General features: G+C 42.3%; 1 protein-coding gene across 6 annotated transcripts in view; it reads left to right on the forward strand.

Annotated features, from left to right (window-relative positions):
- The window catches only part of LOC149320104 (teneurin-4), a 793,050-nt gene that overhangs the window by 584,995 nt on the left and 193,255 nt on the right, over window positions 1-14,800 (forward strand). For 5 of the 6 annotated variants that reach the window (XM_089512941.1, XM_089512942.1, XM_089512945.1 and 2 more), the window contains 3 exons: window positions 3,329-3,499; window positions 10,268-10,485; window positions 11,626-11,836. In XM_089512941.1, coding sequence (XP_089369067.1) covers window positions 3,329-3,499; window positions 10,268-10,485; window positions 11,626-11,836 — 600 coding nt within the window. The remainder of the gene's footprint in view (window positions 1-3,328; window positions 3,500-10,267; window positions 10,486-11,625; window positions 11,837-14,800) is intronic. The other variant, XM_089512944.1, reaches the window with a different exon arrangement.

Raw genomic sequence — 14,800 nt, forward strand, 5'->3', positions numbered from 1 at the left:
CAAAGTGGAAAGTGCCAAATGCCAGATCTTGGTATTGACCAATTGAATTGGTGTTTTCATCCGTGCTTTTCCAACCAATCCATGTATCCTTGACCTGATTTGGAGAAAGCTTAACATTTTTCTTCCTTCATATTAGGAAAGGAGAAACAAGGTGGATGGAATTTCTGTCCCAACAAATGCCATGAATTTTCATATTATGCTGTGTAAACTCAAAGTGATTTTTAAAAAACCTTAAAACCCATTGGGCAAACTTGGGTGAGTAATTCACTCTCAACCCCAGAAGATTCCATGTTAGATTCATCTTAGGGTCACCATAAGTCAGAAGTGACTTGAAGGCAATCAACAACAAGGCTCTTGAGTAGAGTCTGATAGTAGAGTGAACTCAGCATTTTATTTGACACAGAGCCAGGTGGACTCTGGCTTGGTATTCCAGTATTCCACCCTAAACAAGCAATTAAACCAACTTTATATAGAATACTTACAAAAGATACAATGGCAAAAAATTAATGCTTATTTCAGCGTGCTAGCTATTTTCATAACCAGCAGAACATGTCAAGATATTTTGAAATATGACTCAGAATGTTTTGCTTGTGTTTAACTTAACTTGAAATTAATTGAAGATTAACAACATTTTTATATCTTAGCAAACTGTTTTCTTCAGCCTGGCTGTATTGCATTTACACCTTATGGTCACTGTCTGACTTTTCTTCTTTAACACTTTCATCCAGAGGTAGAGATGGGTAAGGTTTCCCACTTTTTGACCTCAGGTCAAAATGTGGTTTAGTTGGATCCAACTCAGTTTGGAGCAAGCCCCACTTGTTTTATTTATAAAATAATCTTTGTGTCCTACTTTTCAGTCAAGATTGGCTCCTAGTTTACAACAGCTCACTGAAACATGGTCCCAGTCTGAGTTGTGGACCTAGTGATTTCTTTATAATGTTATTAGAAGTATGGTAATAGTTAAAGAGTCATCCCCACCTCCTATCCTACATCATTGTCTATGAGAGGCATGAGAAATAGACTGAACCAGGAAACATTTGAAAAATATTTTATCCACTGTTTTCAGCAATAACAAAGAATCTTCCTGGCCTAAGCTGACCATATTTCCTTGAGACAAAAATGGGACATTGGGATAGCAAAAACAGAACGGGGTTGTGTAATATTCTGTATTCATAAAAAAGTAAGACAATAACAAAAGTTTTATAACATGAACATATTGAGCTAATGAGTTATTCAGTGACAGAACTCATACAAAAAATTAGGTAGATCGTATTTCACCACAATCGTACCATGAATCTTATGCAGCAAATTTTGGTCTTTTGACACCTTATCATAAAACTTCTCACACTCCATGACACATTTTTTTTGATAACCACAATTTCAAACAGGGTTCTTCAAACCATTTTTGCAGTATAACAAAAATGGTATGTAATTGACATTTATTTCAAAACGATTTTCCTGCCTAAATGATAACTAGTGGATGGGCAACAAAGGCTTCAAACAGACAGGCCAAAAGGACAGCCATTGGGCTGTGTTGAGGGTGTGGCATTTAGATGCCACATATCCTGAACATGGCTGAAAGCTGCACCATGGCCGCCCCAACCCGAAAGAACCAAGCCAAAAAGCTGCTTCCTTCCAGAACTACAGTTCAGGACTGCAGTGGTGGCCCAGAATGGGGTCGAGCATGTGCAGTTGCTGTGGTCCCAGCACAAATGGCACTGGCGCATTCCTGCTACGGTCCCTTTGGCGCACACTCAACGTAACCCGGGCACTGATAAAAGAACCCAGAAAAAAATTGGTTATTTTCACTCCGGAGGAACATCACGCAGTCTAGTGGCTGCGGCATTCCTCTGGAGTTAAAATGGGTGCCTACAGATCGCTGTTTTCGGGCGGTCTGTACTGCGCCTAATGCTAACAAACTTCACTCCTGGCTGGCTTAGGATGGAAGTATGTGTTTCAAAGTAAATAGAGGGTTCTCGTTCCACTGCTATAATCCAATATGCAGGAGTAGAGGCATTTTGAGGGAGAAAACTGGTAGAATGGGATTGCTGAAATTTACCCTTGCTGTAATGTAAGTAGATACCTTTATGTGTTCATTGAAAATATTTGCCTAATCATGTGTTCTGCCCTCATACTCCACCTCAAAAACCAAATCAAACAAGCATATGTTATTCAACCACTTAAGATTGTTCTAACTCAGCCCATGAACAGGGATGGACAGATTTACGGTCATAGATTATGCTCCTGTATGTGATCTAGGGCTTGTCTCTACTTGTAATAAATGCCATACTCATCCTGAAGCTGGTGCTGGTGGCCCTGATGACATACGACTGCTTCCAGAGAGGATCCCGCCTCCCTTAACATGACTTTCCTCTGAACTATGCAAAGTCAAGGAAAAAACTGTGTTTCCAGGAAACTTCAGAATGACTTCGAGTTCTTTTGGCATGTGGATAGCTGGACAGGGTACAATTTGGCTCAATCCAGTTGTCCACTTCCCAAGAGCTGTGCCGTCTCCCTTCACCATGCTGAGCCACCACCACTTCCTAACAAACAAGAGCTCCATATAAATAAAACCTTCTTAGTGTGCCACCACTTGTACTGATGTCAAAAATTGCTGCTTGGATTCCTTGTTGATCACATGTATAGACAGCTGTTTCTGACCTGTGGCAGCATACTGGGCAGGGTTTACACAGAACTCCTGCCCATGAGAGAGCAGTGATGGCAGCAGCTCCAAAAACAGGAAGGTCCAGTAGTGTTGATGCTGGCACAGTTGGGCCGTGTACACTACACAGCATTTCATTTGATTCAGCCTGTTGCATGTGGTTACTATCGTGGTTGGTCTGGGGCCAATCTGGGACATAATGCTCCAGCCCAGTCCCGGATTAGGCAGTCAATGTAGGAGTGTCCTAGGAGTAGGACAGTCTGGGAGTAGGGAAGGATAAGCCCAAGTAATTGGAAACTTAGGGCCCAAACAGACAGGCCTTAGGACTGGAGTGTGGCTTTGGCGCGGCTTCTGGCCTCTTAGGATGCATGCATCATTTAAACAGCATACCTCCAAAGTGGCCCAAAGCAGCTTTATTTTGGCCTGTCTGTTCAGGCCCTTAGTCATAGATTAAAAGTGAAAGTGTAAATCTACAGCGCTATATAAATAAAGTATAACAATAATAATAAAGTCTGACACAGTCAGAATCCTCCACTTGAAATGTTTTTGATAGGGAACCCAGAGCTAGCCTCGGTGCACTGGGGAATCAAGCAAAAGCCCAGTTTTTAAATTTCGAAAAAAGCAACCCCCCCTTAAAAAGATGACTTTTCTCATTGCTCACCACAGCCATGCACCTGTTTGGCCTAAACTGGCACCTGCAGCCGATGGATGGGCAGATGTATGAGATCACGGAAGACACAGCCAGCAGTTGGCCAGTGCCAACGGACGTCACCTTATATTCCTCAGGGGGCACGGGGTTAGAGGTACCTGACAGGAAAGGCAAAGGAGCCGGCGAAGGTATGGTTGGTGTGTTGTCCTTGTTGTGAGTCCTTTATGTCTGCCTCTGAATTCCAGACATCCACCCTCATAGCTTCATCGCTCTTTTTTCTCCAGTGCCACCACATCTTGGAACTGTTCCCGCTTCCTCATATTCTAGAGTCAATAGTTGTCCATCCTTGTCTGCCTCTCTCCCATTTTCAGTGTTCAGTGCAAGCTCTCAAATGTACAGTGATCCATCTGGAGCCATCCATAAAGTGAAATATCTCTTTCATAAATACTTGAAGGATATTTCTCCACCAGAATTACCCTGCCATCATTTCCTCTATTAAATGCTTTGCTCATTTAAAATGTTGCAACAACATTCTTTCTTTCACAGGGTTGCAGAATGCTGATAATGTTGACTTATTCAGCTTTATGGCACGGGGTTGTTGCTATTGGGAAGCATGCCTTATACAAAATATTCATAATAATTCCACAAGAACCATAAGCCTTAATCTGCTATCTTCATTGTACTGAGTTAATCCATTTTGGAAATAAACCTGAATGGTTACAACATAATTCTAACTTGACTGACAATATTCCCAAGCTTTATCCTGTGTGACATCACTCCAACTTTTTTCTGATAAAACTTTTTTGTATGTAAAATATAAAGGTTATTTTCTTTCTGCCCTGTGTCCTAAAGGCAAAGTTTCCTGCTTGAGAATTAGTTTAATCTGTTAGTGAAAATTAAGTATCAGAGATGGTGCAGATTTAGACATATGTAGCGTATTCTCAATGAAATAACTGATACAGAAGTTATTATTAGCTAGTTTCTGTCCCCACAGATTTCACTGGTTCCAGTCTTACTAAATCTGGATTCAGCCCTAAGAGTTTCAGAAATCAAAAATAGAGAAATGCACCCAGTAATCTGGATACTAAAAAAGAAATCCAGTTCATAAAAATGCAGACTTTCTGCCTCTCCTTTCCTCATAAAATCTCACAAATGATGACATTCAGATACTGTACCTCCTGTTGTTGCATTGTTTGGTCCTCATCCAAAATATTTTATTTGGAAGGAGAAAGGAGTGGTTAATTAATTCTGCATAAGATTGCTTAGGAATGTCCATTTAATATCTAGATGCTGTCTATTTTGTTTCTTAATTGTCTTAAGCAAGGTGTATGTATGTCTTGTACAGCATATCTGGCTTTCTCAAGATGCCAAGAGGCATTGTCACTTACTGGAATTTGTAAGCTTCAGCCATTCAGGCCTACAAGAAACCAGCCTTCAGTCAGGGAAAAACATTGACAGCTTGACAGCCTCTGAGATAGCATCTAATGAGTAATCCATGGGAGAAATACCTGGAAGAAGTGAAGTCCTGACTTTTTAAAAACCGATGACTATCCACCTTGGTGGTGAGTCAGGATTTGGCTCTCAGTAGGAAAGTGGTAGGGTTTCCCCCCCCCCCCACTCCAAATCAGATATTTTGCTGATGAAAACAACATGTTTCCAAACTTAAATACCAATTGAATCAAAATCATCTCTCTATTTTCCATATGGACTTCATCATATTTGAAAAGCAAAGGACTCAGCAACAAGTCAGTTCAAGCCTTCATATGTAAAATAGCCTATAGTTGGCTCTAAAAGAGGTCTTCGTACTCCCACATACAATCCACTCCAAGTAATCTAGATTTGCTGTTTTCAGTATTTCTATTTTAATTTACATTAAAATCCTGAGAGTATGTGTCTCTCTTTCAGCCGTGCTTATTGCCCTATTCCTGATCTCTTCTGCTCATGGTAAATGCTGGTGTTCCAGTCAAGTCTACCATTTTTATATTTAATCTCATGTGTGTGGCTGTGTGCCATTTTTATTTTTTTAAAAAAGTCTAGCCAGTATATGATCAAGCATGGAGGAACTATGGAGGAACTATGGAAATAGTGCAGCAAGAACTAGGGATTGAGGGAGAGAACTTTGTAAAGGTGACAAAAATTATCAAGATGCAAGATAAGTATTGATCCCTAATAACAGATGAGAATGCAGGGTACCCTCCCTAACCATTTACACAGATTAGCTTTGTTGAAAGATGTTTAATTTGCTGATGCTATAAAGTTTTATCAGAACTGAAGTTTCCCTTGGAATTGGCCATTCAGATTGGAGTTAAACTACAAGGAGTGGACTCTGTAGTCAGGGATATAAAAATCATAGAAACATCAAAGAGAGTTAATGCAGGGTATGTCTGCATAGGTCCTTTAAACCAGTTTTCCGCTGTCCTCATGGCACCCTTTCTTCACAACGCAGGACAAAATCCCCAGTTTGAATGTAGACTGTCATCATGACATATGGCCAGTTCCCCACCAAATTTGCCCCATCTCTGCCATAATATGGATTTAAAAGAATTACTGTACTGTTTGCTATCGATTTTCCAGGAAAATCTAGAGCATCCAGAGTGACATCAAATGGCTGTTTAAGTATGTGTCCCATTGTATCACTCAGTGCCACCACCACTGGCATGATTCGTTCCCTCCGAGGTCACAATGAGGTGCCCAGCCATGCGATTGATCCTGGGTGCCTCGTTTCTGACCTCAGAGGGAGCAATTCATTCCAGTAGCGCTGGTGCTGGGCAACAGTGGAAATGTGTGCACAGACAGCCACCCAATGTCACTCCGGAGCTCAGAGGTAATGGAGGAAATTTGGGGCAGCTCTGGGGCCAGAATACACCAGGAGCAACCTGGAGTATTCTCTCTGGTGTAGATAGCCCTGCAGTTACACTTCTCCTGTTCATCTCCCTTGAAAGATCATCCATCAGATTATTCAGGTACACAAACTGGAATTGAAACAGATCCAGATAGTTGGTTTCAAGCCACCACTTGCTAATGTACTTATCCCCAAAAGGAAGATTTTGGACTAAACAATGACTAGCAACCAGGAGAATCTCCCGTGCTTATATAGATTACCTCTTTGGGACCTTTCACACTACACTATTGTAGCATTATAGTTCCACTTTAACACCCATGACTGCATCCTATGAAATTCTGGGATGTTTAATCTGGTGGGGCACTAGAGCACTCTGACTTAGAAGTCTAAGTTGTTATTGTTAATTGCTGTCAAGTTCACTTCGACTTATGATGACCCCCTGAATCAAAGACTTCCAAGTCCCCCGTTATCGACAGTCCTGCTCAGGTCTGCAAACTCAGGGTGGTGACTTCATTGATTGAATCTATCCACCTGTAATGCAGTCTTCCCTCGTTTCCTAGAATTATAAGTAACTTCCCTAAAAATGACAAATCCCATGGTTCCATAGGATTGCATTTAACATTGCCATGGTAAAGTAGAACCAGTGGTGCGAAAGGGCCCCTAGATCAAAAGGTCTGTCATTCCTCTCCTGCTAGGTATTGTAAACTGAGGACATGAATGCAACTGCAAGGAAGCACCCCCTTCAATCACCTTGTCCATGTTGTTGGGCCTAAATAACTGAAAGCCATCTAACAATCAGTCTAGATAATGTTCACTAACTGAATATTAAACTTGAAAAGATGAAAAATTGGGGTACCTCTAGTATTTTTATGGTGCTGGCAGGGGTAAGGGAGTGCTTCTACCATTAAATGTTTCCAAAGCAGCTGACAAGTAGCTTGTCCTTTCTTCATTGCCAGTGCTTATCTGAAACCATAGTTATAATCTAGAAGCCAACTCCCCACTCCTTTCCAGACATACACAAATACCACACACTTGCTTTAAATAAAGTCACACCAAAGCATCTAACCTGATGGGACCACAGAGGGAGTTTATGCTGACTTGATAACAGATGGAATCACTTAACGTTTTAAGTAGACTTTTACTATCTAGAACAGTAAAATATTTTATTTTATAGCTGCAAGAATGTGCTACCAATCACGATCTTGCCATTAAACATGCATTGTCAGGGAATTTGGCTGTGTAAAAAAGCAGTGGCTGGAAAAGGTATTTTAATTCCTTATTCCCGAAATACCCTTTGTTTTAAATGTTTTAAATTAAAGAAAGGAGGAAAGGCAGAGTCCTCACAAAAGTGGTGTTACTCCTGAGATTAATTTAGCGTATCTTCCCAAGAGCTCCACTTATTTTATTTTATTTTATTTTATTTTTCTGTTTAGTGTCACTTTTTTGGGTTAGACACACCACAACCTTCTTTAATGGCTCAGGAAGATGACAAGGGTAACAGATCTTTATTTCTAAGAGTAAGCAAAAGCTGACCTCCTGGCTCCTGGATTTTAATTGTCCTTTTTATAGCCAAAAGCTGCTATATGATGACAATGTGCTTCTCATTTCAGACAGCATTGCAAAAGCCCAGAGTTAGAGGAGAGCAAGTTGACATGGCAGAACCTTCCCTACCGCTTTGAATATCCTCTCACAATTTTGAATACTCTGTCATAGTTTTAAAAAGACAAACGTATTGCAGATAGAAAGCCATCACAGCAGGAAAAAGAATATTAGAACTTTTCTAGCTGTTCCATTGATCAACTTCCCATTTTGCCATCCTTTCCTGCTGTGATGTTTTGCTTTGACGTTCCTTAGATGCTTTGGGAGAAAGGTGAAAGGTTGTCAGAATCTCCAGATAAGGATTGGGAAAGATCCTTGCTTGAGACCTGGACAAACACTGCCACTCAGAATAGGCAACACTAGCCATCTGGACCAGTAGTCTGACTCCATGACAGGAAGCTGCCTGCATTTCTTAGGTTGTTTCAGATTAATCCAGTGCAGTGACCTCATGAGGGAGGTGCGGGGGTACAGAGCACACCGGATGACACCCCAGAGGAAGAGTGACACCTGTTTGGGCATTCCTCCCCCTTCGCTGCAAGAAGGGCAAACTCTCACCCTTTCCAGCTGCTCTGTCACTGGGCTTTCTCCCTGGGGAGGAAGCCCAGCAAGGGAAGAGCAGGAAAAGCCAGCACATGCCCTTCATCACCAAGGTTTATCCCTGGGGAAAGGGCCAGTGACAGAGGAGAGGAGGGGCAAACGCACACCCTTCCCGAGTGACACCCTCTGCACCGGGTGACACTGCATCTAGTGATGCCACTGATCTGGTGACGACTGTATTGTTGTTGTTGTTATTAGTAGTAGTAATAGTGGTGGTGGTATACAGTCGCCCCTCCTAACTTGCAGATCTGAGATCTGCAACCTTGAATATCTGTGGCGGGGTGACCTCAGCTATTTTCAGTGGGGTGCACACTTGGGGGTGCACCCCATTCTAGCCTATGGGGTTTGAATATGCACAAGCCTCCGTTTTTGTGGGGGGATCCGCAATGGATTCCACCGCAAAAATGGAGAGCCAACTGTATTTACAGTCGGCCCTTCTTATACACAGATTTTTATACACAGATTCAAGCATCCACGGTTTGAAAATGTTCAAAAAAAGTATAAATTTCAAATATCAAACCTTGATTTTCCATTTTTTATAAAAGACACGATTTTGCTATGTCATTATATTTAATGGGAATTGAGCATCCACGGATTATGTTACACACAGGGGATCTTGGAACCAAACCCCAGAGGATAACAAGGGTCCACTAGCCAACTAGTGTAGGGACTCTAGTTGGCTAACATCACATTTAAAAGAATACAAGTTAAAAACAATACAGAAGCATTAAACATATAGATATAAAGCTTAAAAGTCAATTAAACAATTTTAAAAGTTTAAAATGATACACATTAAAATATTAAAATGTTTTAATATTAATGTTAAAATGTTTTAAAAACTATATACAAACCAGGACATCTGAATTGCTCAGCATTTAAAAGCCCAACCCTTGTCAGTTTTAAAAAGCCTGATGACACAAAAATGTTTTTACCTGCTGCTGAAAAGAAAGTAGGGATGGGGTCATACTGACCTCTCTGGGGAGGGAGTTCCAGAGCCTGGGAGCAGCCACCAAGAAGGCCCTCTCCCTTGTTCCCATTAAACAAACCTGAGATGGTAGTGGGACAGAGAAGGGCCTCTTTGGATGCTCTTAGCATTCTAATGGGCTCACAAATGGAAATACAGTCCTTCATATAATCTGGAGCCAAGCTGTATAGGTCAAAACCAGCACTTTGAATTCTGCCTAGAAACAGAATGGCAGCCACTGGAGCTGTTGCAACTAGGGACTGATATGTCCAGATTAACCAGCTCCAGTTAACAACTTGACTGTAGCTCTTTTGGTGAACTGAGGTTTTTGAGCACATAGCCCTTCAGAAGTTTTTGGACTGCAGCTCCCAGCATTCTTGACTCGCTGGTTTGACTATTGGAGTTGCAGTGCCAAGTACACCTGGAGGGCCACAATCCCCATGCCTGGCCTGCCATGTGGGAAGTGCTTTCAGATGCCATATATTTCCCAGTTGATGAGGGGAAGGACCAATAACAGCCCATCTTGAGAAAACCATCTGAAATAATGGTTTGAGTGTACCCGTACTAAAAAGGTGGTTAGGATTATCTTGATAAATAGCACAAAACTGAACTGGAATAATGCTGTCCTTCCCTTGAAATTTATTACACTAGTTGTGTCTTCTAAGCAGGAAGGTCTTCCAAGCAAATCTGTCCATGCATTCAGCAAGTTGCATTTATTTGCATATAAGAATGGATCATATAGCTTAAACTGTCCCTTTGACCTTGTTAATTCTGAAAGCAAGCAGAGCTTGGGAAAGCCCTTCAGCCCGTCTGGCCACTTGTAGATGCAGTCCAGAAAGGCAATTTATTCAGCTTCTTGGATGGAGTAATGATAAATCTCCCAAGCTGTTATGATTGGCAGCAACAGTGTATGAACCTAATCCAAGATTTCCTTTTTCTTTTCCTGTATCTCAGCAGGAAAACCCAGTAGTTTCTTTCCAGAAGACAGTTTTATAGACACTGGAGAGATTGATGTTGGCAGGCGAGCTACGCAGAAGATCCCTCCCGGAATCTTTTGGAGATCTCAGGTGTTCATTGACCACCCAGTGCATCTGAAGTTCAACGTGTCATTAGGAAAGTCTGCTCTGGTTGGGATCTATGGCAGGAAGGGCCTCCCTCCTTCACACACACAGGTAAGGTGAATGGATCTAATGGTAACTTCTTCCAAAAATGAAGTTCAGAGAACTGTCTGGAGGAACTTTACCAGATTAAAGACTGCACCCTCTAGAATCCCTAGACAGCATGTCCAGTCACTTTTTTATAGTCCAAGAAAGTAACTTTTTCAGACTTTGAAGGATGTGCAGTTACACGCCTAAAGCTGAATAGGTCAGGGGTCTGTGAGCAATGGAATCAGAGCGCATGTTGTGGGGATCATATGAACTATCAGACATTGTTCCATTTTGACCCGTTTTGTGTCCTTTGATCTGAAGTAACTCCCAGTGAAAGCACATTAAGCATTTGTCCTATCATGTGGTACTTTCTTTTTAACTGAAGGCGTACAGAATTAAAACAAGACATAATGTAAATGTAGTAAAAATGTTCCTTCAGGCAAAAACAAACAAGATAAAACAGAAATAATTTAACAAGAGGTACTCTGACCAAACCTCTACCTTTGAATATTTAGGTCATAACTGGAGAATTGTGGTTTTCTGTACTTTTTTTTTTGGGGGGGGGGGGGGACTCCAATTTTCATCAGTCTTAATTAGGACAACCATTGATGAAGTATGATGGGAACAGTAGTTCCAACATCTGGAGGACTCAGTGTTCCCCTGCCTTATCTTGACCTATTCATTCAGAAATATAGGAGGTTTCAGACTGGAGTTCCAAAGGAGGTGTGCCACCACTGAGAAGGCCCTTTCTTGCATGTTCATCCCCACAACTTTGATGGCAGTATGAGGTGGCTCCTAATATGTTATAAGCATTCAAATATGAGCATGATTTTGTTTTTGTTTTTGGAAGAAAATATTTCTCAATTTACTGCCCTTTAAGAATTCAGAAGGACTTCAGACTCCCATTAGCACCCCATCCCATGCATCTATTTTCAGCAGGATCATAGAACATGGCAGAACATTTGGATGCAGGGAGTTCAAATCCAAGAGTTTTATTAGTGCAGTGAATGAAAAACAGAGAATTATTTATTTCCATCCAAGACCTATAACTTAGTCACAGATTTCAGTAGCCTTGAATAAATGAACCAAATTCAGGAACCCAAATTACCAAAAGCCATCTTGCTTTTGACATGTCAGTTCCCACATGTTTTCTTTGTGTTCCAGTTTGACTTTGTGGAATTGCTTGACGGGCGGCGACTACTCACTCAGGAGGCCAGAAGCCTGGAAGGTCCTCAGCGGCAACACAAGGGCTTTGTGCCTTTGGCCAGCCATGAGACGGGATTTATTCAGTATTTGGATTCAGGAATGTGGCACCTCGCTTTCTACAACGATGGGAAAGAGTCTGAAGTGGTCTCCTTTCTCACCAGTGCCATTGGTAAGCCCATCAGCAGCTGAGGGTGATTCGCTTTAAAAAATTTCCAGTTATTGTTAGTGCTGAACAATCACTGCCCTGTTTACCCCATTTACCCTTTTACCCCTACTCAAATTCAACAGTATTTTCTGATAATATACAGTGCTGACTCAGACTGTATGCTCTTCATGTTGTTATATTTTGTCAAGTTGACTTCACCTTATGGCATGGTTGACTTCGCCTTATGCAGTGCAACCTGCATACTGGTTGTAGCCCCCAGAGGTTGTTTTGTTTTCCCCATGGGTCAAAATATATACCCATTGTTCCAAAATGCCCGCCAATGCACTCTTAAGGGATGTGGAGGGCAATTCCACTACATTTGGTACTCCCCTGAATAATTCTGATGTTAAAAACAATTTTTGCAAAACCTTTTTTTTTAATTGCCCCAAAGTATCCTCCCAGGGAATGAGGTGCATTTCTATCACATGCTGTACTTTTCCTGGACCAACTTTTGGCTCAGGACAGGTCTTTTATGAAAGAGGAAATAAACAGGAAATGACTTCTGGTTACTTTCTGTAGTTAAAACAGGCTTCTTCTGGAACGAAAATGATTCAGAAAGCCCCCAAAGAATTACCCAGAAGCTCCAATCAGTCATAACCCCAGGGGATTTGTTGCCCGTGACCTTATATGTTCTCACATGTTGCAGACAAAGCCTGGATGAGACAATGGCTATGTCTACACAGGCCAAATAAAACAACCTCCCCAGTCTCCTATGCAGGGAGACCAGATGACACAGGGCCAAACCCCGAGTCTGGCACAAACAATGTCCAAACAGTTTAGCTGCAAACCCCAGGGTACATCTCTTAAAATGTATTTTAAAAATGCAGAACAGGAACAGACAGGCCAAATGAAGCAGCTTCTGGCCGCTTTGAGGGCATGATGTTTATATGATGGCCCTAAGCTGCTCCAACGTTGTACTCCAGTCCTTTGGACCAGAGCAAAAAGATGCCAGGATAATCCAGCTCCTGGTGGTGCAAGTTGGGTCCTGCAGCAGTGGTGCAAGTTGGGTCCTGCAGCTGGAGTGGCCTCAGGCCACTCCTTCCCACTCATCTGTTCTGGCCCTCGGTTTCTTTTAAATCTTCCTAGAAGATCTGGAGCCCTCCATTCCAATGCCAGGTAGCTTTTTGAGACCTGTCACCTTGCACTGCCCACTGCTGTGCGATGTTCACTCTGAGGTCAGAATGAGGCGCTCAGATACGTGATCTGACCTCAGTGGCATTGGAAGTCACAGCAGTTTGCACATGTGAATGTGACATCAGAACAAAGGGCCCAGGTAATGGGGGAATGTTGTGCTACTCAAAAATGGGGGCAGGGGACTTGGGGTCCCCACCAGTTGTGTCAGGATCTCCTTAATTGTTGGGGGAATTGATTAGCTCAAGGACTCCAGGTTTGGTGAATATAAGAAGATTTTTATTTTGAAATATGAAATAGCAGTTCAAGCAGAAGCACCATTCAGACCTAACCAAAATAGAGGTATGGCAATTGGGTAGTGGAGGCTTAGGGTTGTAGAAGGAGTGATATTTACCTGTCCTGAAGAGAAGACCACGGGAAGTGGGGTATAGCTCAGATGGTGTCTGAGGGTGACACAGTGAGTGGAAGAGACTCTCTGTGCTTTCATGGTCAGGGGCAGACTGTGAGCACAAACTGTATGTGAGGAGGCTATATTTCTGGGACTGATATTTATATCTGCTATCTTAGCCTCAGCACTATTTTGCAATGTAACAAAGACCTGATGGTCTTCCCAGGGTATCAGCCATGAAATTCTGGAAAAACTGATGGCTTTAATTTTTCATAGTGAAAAAAACACTGCTTGGATTTAGGATACCCCCCAAAATAGATGGATAGGGAAGTTTGCTGAGAACATATCGTCTTACTCACCTTAATGCAATGGGACCTCTTTTGTCTTTAGTGCAAGAGGATATGCGGAAAGCCTGGCCCCGGGGGGGGGGGGAGATGGTGCGATCAGCAAACCCAGTTAGTTTTATACCTGGGTTCTTTACATGTCTTCAGGTCTACATTTCCTTCCCCTGGAAATATTTCCTGCTGTTGCAAAGGTCACTGTGACCTCTTAAGAACATGCCTGGCTCCAGATATGAAAATATGGAAGCCCCATATATAGTTGGGTATGCTAACATTTGGGGCAGTCCTGGGGCCAGGGTGCTCTGGAGTATCTTGGCCCATGCAGACATCACCATTGTGATTGTCTTTTTTTTTCTAGTGTAGGGTGATTTTTATGATGACCATGTTTTGACACTTGCTTCTCAATCTCATTATTGTCATGGTTTTAACTATTTGAAGGTCTTCATATATTTCAGCAGATTTTATAGCTGTCCTGTAGAGTAAACCAGTATTGTGTGTCTTCATATTCCTGTGGTGGGGTGAGGCTGAGATGGAATATCTTGTTAATCGTCATGCAGGGAAGTCATGACTAATGGGAAACCTGGTCCAGGACATCTTACAGCTGCATGCTGCATGGGTTTACTAATTCATCCAGGGCTTTTTGTTTTTTTGCTCTGTCAAAATCTATGTATGACATTGGGGCAGTACAGATGGACAGCTCCGTGCCGCCCGTGTTTGCCCCATGTCTGTGCTGCAGCATCCCCATGCTACAACACAGATGTGCCACAAAAAAAGAGCCGCCTAGAGCAGTTTCTTTTTTTGGGATGCCAGAAGCATGACACCACTTCCTGTCAGCAACATCTGGTCGCTGTATGGCAGCAGCAGCATCATGGCGGCCCCCATATGGATGGGAGGCCACCATGATGCAGGCGTCTGCACGTATTAGGGTTCGGCAGTGTGCGGTTGCTGTGCACTCCCAAACCTTAAAATCCCGCTGCCATGCCACAAAGCGCCCGTGTGTACCAGGCCATTATTTCAGGAGTCAGTATTTGTTCTTGCTAAATGCCCTATGTAAGTTCAGGAGTCTCT

The sequence above is a fragment of the Sceloporus occidentalis genome, unplaced genomic scaffold (genome assembly GCF_023333645.1).
Source record: "Sceloporus occidentalis isolate IW3139 unplaced genomic scaffold, rSceOcc1.0.p SCAF_2, whole genome shotgun sequence".
NCBI lineage: Eukaryota > Metazoa > Chordata > Lepidosauria > Squamata > Phrynosomatidae > Sceloporus > Sceloporus occidentalis.